Below are 14,708 nucleotides of genomic sequence, written 5' to 3' on the forward strand. Positions count from 1 at the left end.
TTTTGTGATAGTGGTTGCAGAAAGTAGGAATTTTTTTTTTTTTTAGACTTTTTTTTTCATGTGTATATGAAGGAGTTGTTGGAGGAGTGCATGAACAGAGGACAGGGGAAGACACTGGAGTGTCCTGCTTAGTCTCAGGGTTTTTTTTTTTTTGTTTGTTTGTTTGTTTGTTTGTTTGTTTGTTTGTTTGAGTTAGGATTTCACTTGTAGCCTTGATGTTCTGGAACTTTGTATGTTGACCAGAAATCAGACTGGACTTGAATTCATAGAAGAGATCAGAAGGAATTCATAGAAGAGATCTACCTGCCTCTGTTTCCTGAATGCTGAGATTAAAGACATGTGCTACCATTCCCACTCAGCCCTGCTTTTGAAACAGGCTATATCACTGAACCTGGAGCTAGGCTAGTGGCCACCAAAACCCAATTATCCCTCTAGCTTTCCTCTTTACAACACTGCCTGTAGGCTTGTGGAACCATGCTCAGCTTCTTAGATTCTGTGATGTGATGACTTAGGTCTGTTGCTTGCACAGCATAAGGCTATGCCCACTGATCCATCTCACCTTAGGTGATGGTATTGAATTAAAGAAGTAAGTACTATGTTATGGAAGACTACTTACTCAAGATTTTCCTGTTATTGGGTCACCTCTTTTCCGTTTTCTCTCTAAAATTTTATATTAGAGCAAGACAGTTTATATGTAGAGGGGCATTGAGAAAATACAAGGCAAATTGTTCCTGTACCTGAATCCTTCTTGTTTTCATAAAGCAGAAGAGGAAATATATTTAATTTAGAAATAATTCTAGGAGAGTCTTGGAGAGATGGGTTTTCAGTTAAGGGCACTTCAATTCAAGCTCCTGCAAAGGACTGTTGTTCAGTTCCCAGCATCCATGTCAGCTGGGTCACAGCTGCTTGTAACTAGCTTCAGAGTGATTTGATACCTCTAACTTCTTCTTTTTTTTTTTTTTTAAATAATAACCTTTTAATACTAATGAGTTGAATTCCCCAGTAATATACATAGACTAGAAAATGGAATAGAAAACAAAACACATACGCACACCTCATTATCAGTGAAAGATAACATTTAAAATAAATTGATTAAAAAGAATATTTCAAATAAATTAAGAATTAAGAAACAAGTAAACATACTTATTGTAATATCTGACAAAATAGACTCCCAAGTACATCTAGTTAGAAGAGGAAAGGATATTTTATATTCATTAAAGCGATGTCCCACCAAATGATTACTTAACTTTTGCACATAGACTTACCAACAAGAGTACTTAACTTTATTCAAAAAAAAAAAAAAAAAACAAAACAAGCAAACAAAATAAATGCTGGCTATAAAGCCACAGATTAGTTGGTACACAGTAATTGTGGATGTCCTTAATACTCTATCTGCACTAGACAGGTTATCTGTACAAACTTTGAACAAAGAAACATTGTAGATAAACATCATAATTCAAATAAATCTAAGAGACATCTACACCTATACAACATTATAGATGAGCCCTGCAAAATACCTATTTTTCTTAGTAGTTCATACAAAATTCTCCCAAATCAACCCACATACGACGCAAAGAAAGTCTCAACAAATAAGGAAAATTAAAATAACATCCTGTATTCTATCAGACTGCCCAGCAAAAAGGCTAGACATAATAGAAACTGTAGAAACTACTAACTCATTAAGGCTAAACATCATATTTCTTAATAATAACTGGGTCAAGGAAGAAATCAAAGTAGTACAAATTGTCTTGGGGTGAAGATACCTCTAACTTCTGAGGTACCAACTCGTAATCATATCCATAACAGACCCAGAATAGACAGCTAAAAATAAATCTTTAGGGGCTGCAGAGATGGTTCAGCAGTTTAAAGCACTCGTTATTCTTACATAAGACCCATGTCTAGCTCCTATCACCTGTACTATGGTTCCCAATAATCTGTATTCTAGTACCAGGATCAGACACCGTCTTCTCATCTCCATGGGCCCTGACATGAATGTATATTTATATGCAGCCAAAACATTTATACACAAACAAGTAACTAAAAAACGTCTTTAAAAGATGAATAGGCAAACATGAATATACATTCCAGGCTCCATTTTAGTTGTGTCAGAATCAGTGTAGTCTTTGAAAGGTAGAGTCGGTCGCATCTCTGAGTCTAGCCTGATGTACATAGTGAGTTCTAGGCATGCCAAGGCTCCATAAAGAGAGCTGTTTCCAAAAGAAAAAAAGCAAAGAAACAAGTATATAAATCTTTTTGTATGGGAAGATCTATTTAATTATATATAAATCAATTTGAAGGAATCTTTCTTATGCCTGTGATTACTTTTTTTTTTTTCAGTGCTGTTAAAGGGAAAACCCCCCAAGTTGGTGATAGAGTATTGGTTGAAGCAACTTATAATCCTAATATGCCTTTTAAATGGAATGCACAAAGAATTCAAACACTACCAAATCAGGTACATAATTAATTGAGTTTGGTACTATAGATACTTGGCTTTTCTGTTTTACAATATAATATCATTTTAAAGAATTTGTTTGTTTTGATTTGTTTTTAGAATCAGTCCCAAACCCAACCTTTACTGAAGACTCCTACTGCTGTTATTCAGCCAATTGTGCCACAGACAACATTTGGTGTTCAGGCACAGCCCCAACCCCAGTCATTATTGCAGGCCCAGATCTCAGCTGCTTCTATTACACCACTGTTGCAGACCCAGCCACAGCCCTTACTACAGCAGCCACAGCAGAAAGGTATTAAATGTAATGTATCTTCACTTGTTTCCACTGAATGTATAGATGTTTAAACTGCTAACATAGAACATGCTTCAATTTAAAAAGGTATCATGGACTTCAGGAAAACATGCAAGGAAGCCTAAGTATCATGAGCAATTTTCTGCTCCTCAGTTTTGCCTTCTAGCTGTGATTAAACACTATCTAAAAACGACTTGAGGAAATGCTTACTTGCCTTACAGTTTATATTTCATCATTGAGGGCTGTCGAGACAGGAGTTAAAGCAGAAACTGGAGGAATGCTGCTTATTGACTTGCTCTCTACGCTTGCTCATTGTTTTCCTATACTGTCCAGCACCAATGGTGGCATCACGTACAGTGAGCTGCTTCCTCCCACATCAGTCATTAAGAGAGTGCCTCAGCCTTGGCTTCAGGACAGTCTGATGGAAATGGTTTCTTAGCTGCAGTTCCCTCTTTCAAGATGATTTTAGTTTGTTTCATAGTACTCCTTGATTTAGTATACATCATGTATTGGCAAATTGTAGGCCTTGAATTTGAGCCCATAGTTTGCTTAAGCTAAAAATAGTTTAAGTTTGAAAAGGTCTCTCTCTCTCTCTCTCTCTCTCTCACACACACACACACACACACTCAAGCATACTTCTGTGTATCTCTGACTTGGTCAGTTGCAAAACATGCTTGCCAACTTCTTTTATATGATTCTATTCTATTAAACAATTAGAGTATAAATTTTTGTCACTGATTTTAGAAGAAGGAGTTTCTGTGTTAGTCTTCTCCACTGTTGGCAGTAAGATTTGTTTTTTTTTTTTTTTTTCCCTGTCCTTTATCTTGGTGACCTTTTGGGTTTTAAGGGGTTGATAGTTTTATACTCAGTTGATGTTTGCAACTGCTGCTTCTGAGTTTAATAGGGTAGGGGATAGAGTACAGAAGGGCAGTGCTGGGTACAAATGTCAGGGCCGTATGGATGCTAGACAAGTACTCTTACTACGGAACCATATGTTCAACTCTTTGTGTGCTTCTTTCTAACATAAGCTCTCCCATAGAGTGATGAAGTTAAAACTTGGCTATATCTTCCTATCCGTTCCTGGTGTGTCACTGACCCCAGAAAGAAAGTAGGAGCTGGGTGATGGCACACATATTTAATCCGAGCACTCAGGAAGCAGAGGCTGGCGGATTTCTATGACATTGAGCTAATCTGCTCTACATAGTGGCCTCACATTAGCCAGGGGTGCATAGTAAGATGTCATCTAAAAAGAAGAAACAAGAGCTAGCAAGATGATTCAGCAATTAAAAGCAGACCTGGGCTTGGTTCTTAGTATTTATATGCTGGTTCCATAGGAGTCCAGTATATTCTCTTCTGGCCTTCATGGGCACCTGTCTACACACACACACACACACTGTAATGACACAAGACTAGCAAGCCATTTCAAAAAGAAGAAAGGGCTGGAGAGATAGTTCAGTGGTTAGAGCACTGACTGCTCTTCCAGAGGTCCTGAGTTCAATTCCCAGCAACCACATGATGGCTCACAATCATCTGTAATGGGATCTGGTGTGTCTGAAGACAGCGGCAGTGTGCTCACATGAAATAAATAAATAAATCTTAAAAAAGAAGAATCTGTGCTTTTGGTTTGCCTCCCCTTCACACACACACACACACACACACACACACACACACACACACACACACACTCGCTGTAATGACACAAGACCAGAAAGCCATTTAAAAAAAAACAAATCTGTGCTTTTGGTGTACCTCCCCTTTCCACTGATTGATTGCAGGTTTCTTTGGGTTTTTTGAGATAGAATCTCACCTTGGAGCCTTGGCTCTCCTGTAATTTATATAGATCAGACTTGATTTGAATTTACAGAGATCGACCTACTTCTGTCTTTCTGGGATTAAGGGCAGACTGGCAAAGAAGAACTTTGGTACACATTGTACTTTTTAACACAGATTTATCTCTATATTGCTTCTATTGTACCAAAGAGGTTCACTTTTAATGTTTTGTGGACAAATATATATACTATTTTAAAATGAAAAGATTAGTTTTCATTACCAGGAAGAAATCACTAAACAATACTTCTTTTTTAAAAAATAACTATTTTGTTAACTTGGAAAAGAGACAACTTTGAATCCTACTTGCTTGTTCATATTTATCTTGCTACTTAGTTGTGTAAAGTTTTTTAGTCTTAGTTTAACAAATTTTTTGTTCTTTCTCTTGTATTTTTTGAAGCTGGTTTATTGCAGCCTCCTGTCCGAATAGTGTCACAGCCACAACCGGCAAGGAGATTAGATCCACCATCTAGATTTTCAGGAAGAAACGACAGAGGAGATCAAGTACCTAATAGAAAAGATGACCGAAGGTATGTTTGAAGGTAACATGGTGGGCTGGAAAAACAGCTTAGAGGTAAGAGCATTGTCTGGTCCTCCGGGGACTCAGGTTTGCTTCCCAGCACCTATAAGGTCGCAGACAATCATCTGTAACACTAGTTCTGGGGCTTCCAATGCTCTCTTCTGCCTTCTTAGGCATGCATGAGGTGCACACACATAAAATAAAAAATAAATTAGAAGTTGTCCTAAACCGGCCTGGCGTATGTATGTATGTATGTGTATATAACAGAGACTGTCAAAAATAAACAAAGGAAGGAAAGAAAAGAATTAAAATTATTTACTTCCTTGGATGCTCTCATATCTGTTCTGGGTGTTCTTGCCTCTGCCTTCTGAGTGCTATGACTAATGGTGCACACCACTCTGGCTGGCAAGACCCATTTCATAATACCAATAGATATTAGCAACTTTTTACTCATTTATTTAATTTGTGTGTATCCAATCCATGGTTTATATGTGAAGGCCAAAGGCAAACTTGGAGGAGTCTGTTCTCTCCTTCTACTATGTGGGTTCTGGGAATGAAACCCAGGTTCTCACCCTTGGTAGCAGCACCTGTACCTGCTGAGCTATCCTGGTGGCCCCAGAGTGATTTTAGAAATCCTTGCTTTAAGTCGTGAAAGGGACAGAGAAAGACGCAGATCCAGAGAAAGATCACCTCAGAGGAAACGTTCCCGGGAGAGGTCACCCCGGAGAGAAAGAGAGCGATCCCCTCGGAGAGTCCGTCGTGTCGTTCCACGGTACACAGTGCAGTTTTCAAAGTTTTCTTTAGATTGGTAAGTTTCTCTTTCTGTGGTTTGTTTGCTTATTTTAAGTATCATGAACTTGGGAGGCTGAGACAGGGGTATCTCAGTGAGTAGGAGACCAGTTGGCTCTGCTTATAAAGTTTTACATAGAGAGTGCTCCTGTGTTAAAAATCTAAATGAAAAATTAAAAAAGCCCAGATTTACAGTAGGACTGGAAAAAACAATCCTTAAAACTACATAGTGTTCATAGTGTTGGTACAAATAGCTATGTCTGTTTCTGTGACCCAAGCAGCCTATTTCTACATTTCAGTACACAGTAATATTAATAGTCATGATACTAGCCTATTAAATGTTATATTTTCCGTATACTAAGTTCTCCATTAAGACACTAGTATTTACGACATAGCAGAAAACATGAGATGTTATTATTTTTGGTTGAGAAAGTATTCTTAGGGTATATTAGTGGGTATTAACAGGATAACTGGATAGCTATGTTAAATTAGAAAAAAAGCCTATAACTGGAATTTTATTTATTAACATTAGGTTAAAAAATATATTTCAAGGGCTGGAGAGATGGCTCAGTGGTTAAGAGCACTTGCTCTTCAGGGAGACTGTATTCTGTTCCCAGCACCCATATTGAGTTTCTTATACCTTCTTTCAGTACCCTTTCCCATTCTGTGTGCACATAGATAAGACTTAAAGATGAGTGCAAAAAATTAAATCTCAAAGAACCAAAAACCTTTGTGGTATGTTTTCCACATTTCTGTTATTCTCACAGTGGAGTCTTCTCTGCAGTGGTATTAGGTCAGCGGCAGTATCCGCCTGCTGTTCCCAGGCAGTGGCAAGTGATCCTGAAGTGATGCACTCTCTTTTCGGTATTTCAAGACACGGTTTCTCTGTGTAGCCCTGGCTGTCTCAGGTCTTGCTCTGTAGACCAGGCTGGCCTCAAACAAAGATCTGCCTCTCTTAAGTCTCCTGAGTGCTAGGACTTAAAGTGTGTGCTAATAACATCAGGTTTTAGTTATTTTTCTATTGCTTTAAAGATACATCACGGCCAAGTCAACTTATAAAGAATGCATTTAATTTTGGGCTTGTAATTCCAGAGGATAGTAAGTAGATCCATGATCATCATGGCATCTGGCAGGCAGGCATAGCATGACTCTGTAGAAGTGGCTTATCTACAAGCATAAGGCAGAGATAGAGAGAGGTAATCAGAAATACCTCATGTGACACACTTCCTCTAACAACACATTCTAATCCTTTCCAAACAGTCCCACTACCTATAGTCCAAGTATTCAAATCTATGTGCCAATGGGAGCGATTCTCATTCAAATCACTACAACTACTTAGTTTCAGGGGATCTGACACCCTTTTTTGACCTCCATGGATACTGTGAGTTCATCCCAGAGCACAACACATCCATACATAATATACATACACATTTTTATAAAGTTATTGTTAGATATAAACAGCAAGAAACGTGTCCCTTTATTCAGAGTAGTCTGGTATAAATGTAAATCTTCATATTGAACTGTTGAAGTTAAAGATAATATAGGGCTAATTTGGATTTTACTTCTTTGTGAATTTCCCTTGAACTAAAAGATTTCTTCCTGCCTCTGGAGTGCTTGGATCCACTTGCTATTACACCTGACTCATATGAATTAAAAAAAATTTTTTTAAAGATTTATTTATTTTATATAAGTACACTGTAGCTATCTTCAGGCACACCAGAAGAGAGCATCAAATCCCATTACAGATGGTTGTGAGCCACCATGTGGTTGCTGGGATTTGAATCCCAGGATCTCTGGAAGAGTAGTCAGTACTCTTAACTGCTGAGTCATCTCTCCAGCCCAGAAATTTTTAAATTTAAGTATGTTTCATCTAGGCTCTTACTATATAATAAAATTGTATTTTTCTATGTAGTATAAACACGAGAAAGGCATTCAAATATCTAATGCCTATCGTTACTTCTTTGTATATGTTTTTTTGTTCTTTTATAAACTAATTTTTTTCAAGTATACATACTTACAGCTAAGAGAGAAAACCTTTTGTTCAGGTGTTCTCTGGAATTGGATTTGTAGTTAATTTTAAAGGGTCTTCTCTAAAGAGTTAGAGGCTATACACAAAAAAATAGAGAAGTAAAAACTACATTTAGATATCATTTCTTCAGCAGTGCAGACTTGAATCTGTTTTTTATTTTTTATTTTTTTATTTTTGAATCTGTTCATTTTTATTCTGTCGACTTGTATGTAGCTTTGGAAGGAAGTGCATGAATCCATGTATTTTTCGTCTGAAGGCTGTTTATTCACTCTCTGTCTGCTTTTCAGTCCCAGCTGTGATATGATGGAACTAAGGCGCCGTTATCAGAACTTATATATTCCCAGTGACTTTTTTGATGCTCAGTTTACATGGGTGGATGCTTTCCCTTTGTCAAGACCATTTCAACTGGGAAATTACTGCAATTTTTATGTCATGCACCGAGAAGTAGAGTCTTTAGAAAAAAATGTGGCTGTTCTTGATCCACCTGATGCTGACCACCTGTACAGTGCAAAGGTTCGTATTTCATTATGATCCATGTTTCGAATTTCATAGCATTTAGAGCGATTCTTTGGAAATGATTCTTAAAAGACTTAAATTGCCTGATTTTTGTCTTAGCTATTTAACAGTTTTATTTTAACCCGTCTTAATTCTTAAGCTATAAACGCTGGCTATTTTTTATCATTTAAACTTAAAAAATATTAACAAGTTAATGTTGTGAGTCATATGACTTCCTATAGACCTGAGTAAACTTAATGCTGGTCAATGTGCTAAATACTAGTCCTCAGGGTTGCTTTCGTATAATGCTTAGTTGAGTTTCCTTGTGTTTTAAAAGATTGATCTGTAAATTGCTTCTTATAATTGTCTGAGGAAGCATCCAATACTATGTTTTTCTGTAGCATTTTACATTCCATTTTTAGGAAAAAATATCTTATGTAATGTTAATTAGTAGTACTCATTTTTTTCACATTACTTTAGACTTTTGACAGGATTGAATTATTTGACTATAATAGGTAATGCTGATGGCTAGCCCTAGTATGGAAGATTTGTATCATAAGTCATGTGCTCTTGCTGAAGACCCACAAGATCTTCGTGATGGTTTTCAGCATCCTGCTAGACTTGTTAAGGTAAAATGAAATGTTTGTTTTTATTTTAGTTGTATATTAACTTATTATGGTTCTTAATGTGTTTACAAAATATTAAAATCAAGGACATTTGAAATCTTGTTAGTTGCATATTATTAAGTGTACATTAGTTAAAGATACTTGTCCTGTTACAGAATGAGACTGCATATTATTCATGTGTTTCTAGTTCAGCTATGAATTTGATCGTGTATACTTACAGCCTAGTAAAATCTCGTGGATGCTTATGAAATTTATATTTACACATAGCATGTTTCTTTAAAAGAACGCTGATGAAGTATTTTAGAGGATGAGTTATGATGTGTAAATCCTATTCCATTGCTGAAATGCAGTGTGGAACATGATGAACTGAACTCTTCCTTGACTGACAGATACCAGAGGTAGTCAAAGTGGTATTGGGAAGGTTTGTACCTTTCCGATTTTCTTAGTATCTATCGTAATTTTATGGGCTGTGTTATATATGTAAATGATTCTTTGTTTTGAATTAGTTTCTAGTGGGAATGAAAGGCAAGGATGAAGCCATGGCCATTGGAGGCCACTGGTCTCCTTCGCTGGATGGACCAAACCCAGAAAAAGATCCCTCTGTATTGATTAAGACTGCCATTCGTTGTTGTAAGGCTCTGACAGGCATTGATCTAAGTGTATGCACACAATGGTAAGTACCAATTCATTTCATGATTAGGAATGTTCTTCTAATAGTTTATGTAGCTGTTCTTGTCAATCAGCCTTTCCCCTTTACTTATTTTATCAACACTGGTCATGCAGGTAATCTCAAAGGAAAATCCCCATTTGTAGTAAAAGTTTGTTTGGTGCCAAAATGTTTGGGGAAAGGGGCTTTAAGAACTAATCAAAATACATGGAGAATTTAAATGTTTCATTATGCTGTACTTTGGAAATTGGATGTATGTTGAAAATACTTTTCATTTCATGTATAGCTGGAGAAGATCGTCCAGAGAGAACTTCATTTCATTATAATTTCTTTGTTATAAAGTGATGTAGTTGCTGATTATTTTTGTTCAGCCATATTTTCTCTTGAGGCTTATTTGTCCTGTGTATTTTAGTGTATTTCTTACAATTTAATTGAGAATATTCTTTTTTTAGCACATGAAATCTGAACAGCTTTCCAGCTTCTTCAGGTATTCTATAAAATATGGGTAGCTCTGTAATCAAATCAGAAAATTCTTTTTGGAAATGTATTCTTTTAACCAATAAACTATTATCCAAATGTACCAAAAGAGGAACTATGGCTTCTATAATTTTTTTTTTCTTTAGACCAACCTCAAGTTCTTGCAGCAAAATTTCTTTACTTGATGTGCTACAAGTGAACTAGGGTCTTTAAAATGTATTGTAGAATTTTTTTTCCAACATGCTTCTTCCCTTGCAACAGGTACCGTTTTGCAGAGATTCGCTACCATCGCCCTGAGGAGACCCACAAGGGGCGTACAGTTCCAGCTCATGTGGAGACAGTGGTTTTATTTTTCCCGGATGTTTGGCATTGCCTTCCCACCCGCTCAGAGTGGGAAACCCTCTCCCGAGGATACAAGCAGCAGCTGGTCGAGAAGCTTCAGGGTGAACGCAAGAAGGCTGATGGAGAACAGGCACTGAACGCTAATCCCTTTTTCTATTTCCGCTTCTCACAGGCACAGGAACACAGGCACAAATGCACACCACACACTACATAACAGACACACATGGAGGAACATAACTGGTAACAGCGACTGGTAATCCAGCTTTCAGCAGTATAGTTGTATTTTCTTTTCTCAGAAAAATCTGTCTATTATGCTGACATAAATTTAAAGAATGCTGAGACCTCAAAAAGTTGTGCTTATATTGCACAGATTTTTTTTTTTTATCATAGGTCTATTTGCTGGAACCTGGGACCAGTTGTTGAGCAAGATTCAGTATTAAGCCATTTTAAACATTTTGCCATTTTCTTAAATTTTAAAAATTTTCTCTTTCACGGTCATCAGTTCTAGTCATGGATATTTGAAATTGGACAACCACAAGTCTGAGAGCTTTGAAATTTCAGGCTATGTGGCAACGTCTTGGGTACATTTCAAAGGTCTGACTAAATCAGTCTTTGGGTGGTTTGAAAATTGGGGCAAGATCACACACTGTGTGGTTAGTGGAGACCGGCAGTGTCTGTGTATCCCGATATCCTTTGTGTTGTAATTTATCACCCTTTTGTGTTTCACAGATCTGGCTTTGATTGGCTGATGTCTTTGTGATCAGTTAAAAGTGGTAGAATGTATGTATGTGGACTTGCCTAAATAATAACTTTAGGAGAAGACAATCTGAAACATTGTGTCCTTGCACAGATCAGCAACAGACTTATAAAAAATAAATTACTTATATGTATTTAGGTTTCAGAATAGTAATGTTGTTCTCAACTTTGTATGTTAGGATGAAGAAGAGAAGGATGATGGTGAAGTTAAAGAAATTGCCACTCCTACCCATTGGTCTAAACTTGATCCAAAGGCAATGAAGGTAATTGAAAATGTAGACGTACATATCATACACACACACACAATAACTATATGTAAAAAGTTAAATTTCTGAGCAGAAATGAGTAAACTTGTTGAGACTGAGAGTAATTGTTTGTAGTGGGAAATGTTCAACCTAGGTGTGGTGGCTTCTAACCAGGATTTATGGGACAACAGCAGGAGGATTGCCATGCATTTCAAGAGAGTGAATTCTAGGTGAGCCTAACATATAGAGCGAGACCCTGTCTTTAAAAGGGCTGCAGTGTAGGGCATGGTGGCACATACCTTTAATCCCAGAACTTGAGAGACAGAAAAAGAAGCTATGTAGTTCAGATGTGGGTTAGAGAGATGGCTCAGCAGTTAAGAGCATTGACTGCTCTACTAGAGGTCCTGAGTTCAATTTCCAGCAACCACATGGTGGCTCACAACCATCTGTGATGGGACCTGGAATATATATATTTACATAATACATACATGCATACATACCTACATACATTGACAAGGTTTCTCTGTAGTGGATTTTACTGTTCTGGTACTTGCTTTGTAGATCAGGCCAGCCTTAAACTCACAGAGATCCATTTGCCTATGCCTTCCAAATGCTAGGATTAAAGGCATGGGCCACTATACTCAGTGGTAAATCTGATTTTTTTTTTTAAATAATTTTAAAGTAAAATATAGGTAAGCATACTACTAAACTGGGAAAGAAGAATGTAATCTGGACTAGTAAGTACTTGCTTATTTGTGTGAAGGCTGTGGTTTTGAGAAAGCATCTCCCCATAACTCTGGCTGGTCCAGCTGTGTAGACCAGATTAGTCTTAAAGAAATCTACCTGGCTTTGCCTTCTGAGTGCTTTCATTAAATGTGTGTTCCATGATATCAGACCTCATTGCTTGGTTTTAAATTTTGTTGCTTATTTTAAAAAAACATTTGAGTGTCTGAGAACAACTTGTTGTTTCTCTTTGTAGACCAGGCTGACTTTGAAATCAGAAATCTACCTGCCTTTGCCTTCCCAGTGTGAGGATTAGAGGCATATGCTACCACATCAACCCAGTGTAATTATTTTCAAATATCACATTCTAGTTAATATAGATTCTGTGTTTTGATGAAATATTTATTCTTTATCAAACATTACGTTACTTTATTTTTTTGGGTGGGTAGTGGTAGCACCTTACAAAATACATATATAAAATATGCATATATTTCTTCCCTTTTCTTTAAGACAAAATAAGATATTGCAGGGGTTGGCTTCAAACTGGGATTCTTGCTGTCTTACCTGGCTTAAAGTGTTCTTAAGCATTTTAAAATTTGTTTAGGGACCTTGACAAATGGCTAGGTACTTAAGAGTGGATGGATACTGTCTTTTTAGAGTTCTCAGCATTCACATTGGGAATCTCACAACTTGTAACTTTAGTTCCAGGTGGACCTGATACCTCTAGGCTTAATAGGCAAATGCACTTGTATGTACAGACATATACACACAGTCACATATTCAGAAATAAGAATAAAATACGACTTGTTTCACAGCCAGGTTTGCTGATTTGGTCAGTAATCAAAATATGTGGGAGGTTGAAAAGAGGACTATTTGGAGTTTATGACTGGCCCTGCTACATAAGCAGATTTGACCAGCCTAGGCCACAGGCTGCCTTAGTAAAAAAAAAAAAAAAAAAAAAAAAAAATAGGGGTCAGGGTGATGGCTCAATGTCTAAAGCTGCCACTGTTCAAGTCTCACATGTAGCGGCTTTTTTCAGAAACACAAGTATAACACCAAGTAAGGTGGCATCAAGGAAAGCAGCAGAAACAACAGACCTGTCACTACATGTGAAGGCAGGAACTAGCTACTGCAAAGTTGTCCTCTCACCATTGCCAGTGCCATGGCAAATGTGCATTTGTACACACTTAAGAACAGGTTTTACATTACTTTCTAAAAACATTTATAATTTTTGCATTCCCAAAAGCTCGTGTCTTTTTCACCTAGTTTGGCTTTTTGAAATAGTTTTATTGCAAGTAGTCCTGGATTGCTTGTAACTTCCTGTGTAGACCACACTAATCTTGAATTTGCCACTTTTTAAAAGATTTAGTATTTATTCATGAGTACAGTGTCCTTGACACACCAGAAGAGGACACTGGGTCTCATTACAGATGGTCGTGAGCCACCATGTGGTTGCTGGGAATTGAACTCAGGACCTCTGGAAGAACACTCAGTGCTCTTAACCACTGAGCCATCTCTCCAGCCCTGACTTTGCAACTTTTGAGAACCAGACAAAATATACTTATATATATTTAATAGCCTACATTTTTCTTCTGTGTGTTTATGCTTTATATATTTAGGTAAACGATCTCCGAAAAGAATTAGAAAGTCGAGCTCTTAGTTCCAAAGGACTAAAATCACAGTTAATAGCTCGCCTGACAAAGCAGCTTAAAATAGAAGAACAAAAAGAAGAGCAGAAGGAATTAGAGAAGTCTGAAAAGGAAGAGGAAGATGAGGATGATAAGAAGTCTGAGGATGATAAAGAGGTATGTAGTCCATTTGCATCCTGGAATGTTAGTAATGTTTTAGAGGGAGCTCTTAGAGCATGTAACTCAAACTGTGCATATTTTTCAGTTAAATTTTTTAAAAAAGATTTATGTATTTAGTGTGTGTAAGTACACTGTAGCTGTCTTCAGACACACTAGAAAAGGGCATTTCCCATTACCAATGGTTGTGAGTCACCATGTGGTTGCTGGGATTTGAACTCAGGACCTCTGGAAGAGCAGTCAGTGCTCCTAACCACTGAGCCATCTCTCTAGCCCCTTTAATTATAATTTAAATAGAATAAAATAAAAAGTTTTTTGTTTTTTTTTTTTTAAGACTATGTCTTGTTTTATAAGCTTAGGCTAGTCTGAACTGAGTACTACGTACTTATGAGGTACAAAATCTTAAACCTTTCTTAATTAAAAGGTGGGGGCTGGGGAGGATAGGACTAGAGGGGTAGATCAGTAATTTTCTATGTTCCCAACACCAATATGATGGGTCACAATTATCCCTAACTCCAGTTCCAGGGGATCCTGCTACATATTCTATGGCTTCAGTCTGTGGAACCCTGGTTATCGGTGACAAGGGAATGAAGGACGGGACAGATACATATCCAAAAGAACCTGCACCCATATAGGGTTTTCTAACTAGTATCACCAATACCT

General features: G+C 37.2%; 1 protein-coding gene across 4 annotated transcripts in view; it reads left to right on the forward strand.

The window, feature by feature from the left end:
* CCAR1 (cell division cycle and apoptosis regulator 1) overlaps positions 1-14,708 on the forward strand; it is a 37,302-nt gene that overhangs the window by 9,885 nt on the left and 12,709 nt on the right. For 3 of the 4 annotated variants that reach the window (XM_080938163.1, XM_080938165.1, XM_080938166.1), the window contains 10 exons: positions 2,338-2,452; positions 2,552-2,744; positions 4,972-5,101; positions 5,738-5,899; positions 8,197-8,422; positions 8,920-9,033; positions 9,537-9,703; positions 10,436-10,646; positions 11,452-11,535; positions 13,860-14,045. In XM_080938163.1, coding sequence (XP_080794289.1) covers positions 2,338-2,452; positions 2,552-2,744; positions 4,972-5,101; positions 5,738-5,899; positions 8,197-8,422; positions 8,920-9,033; positions 9,537-9,703; positions 10,436-10,646; positions 11,452-11,535; positions 13,860-14,045 — 1,588 coding nt within the window. The remainder of the gene's footprint in view (positions 1-2,337; positions 2,453-2,551; positions 2,745-4,971; positions 5,102-5,737; positions 5,900-8,196; positions 8,423-8,919; positions 9,034-9,536; positions 9,704-10,435; positions 10,647-11,451; positions 11,536-13,859; positions 14,046-14,708) is intronic. The other variant, XM_080938164.1, reaches the window with a different exon arrangement.

Source organism: Micromys minutus, assembly GCF_963924665.1.
Source record: "Micromys minutus genome assembly, chromosome: 25".
In the NCBI taxonomy this organism is placed as follows: domain Eukaryota; kingdom Metazoa; phylum Chordata; class Mammalia; order Rodentia; family Muridae; genus Micromys; species Micromys minutus.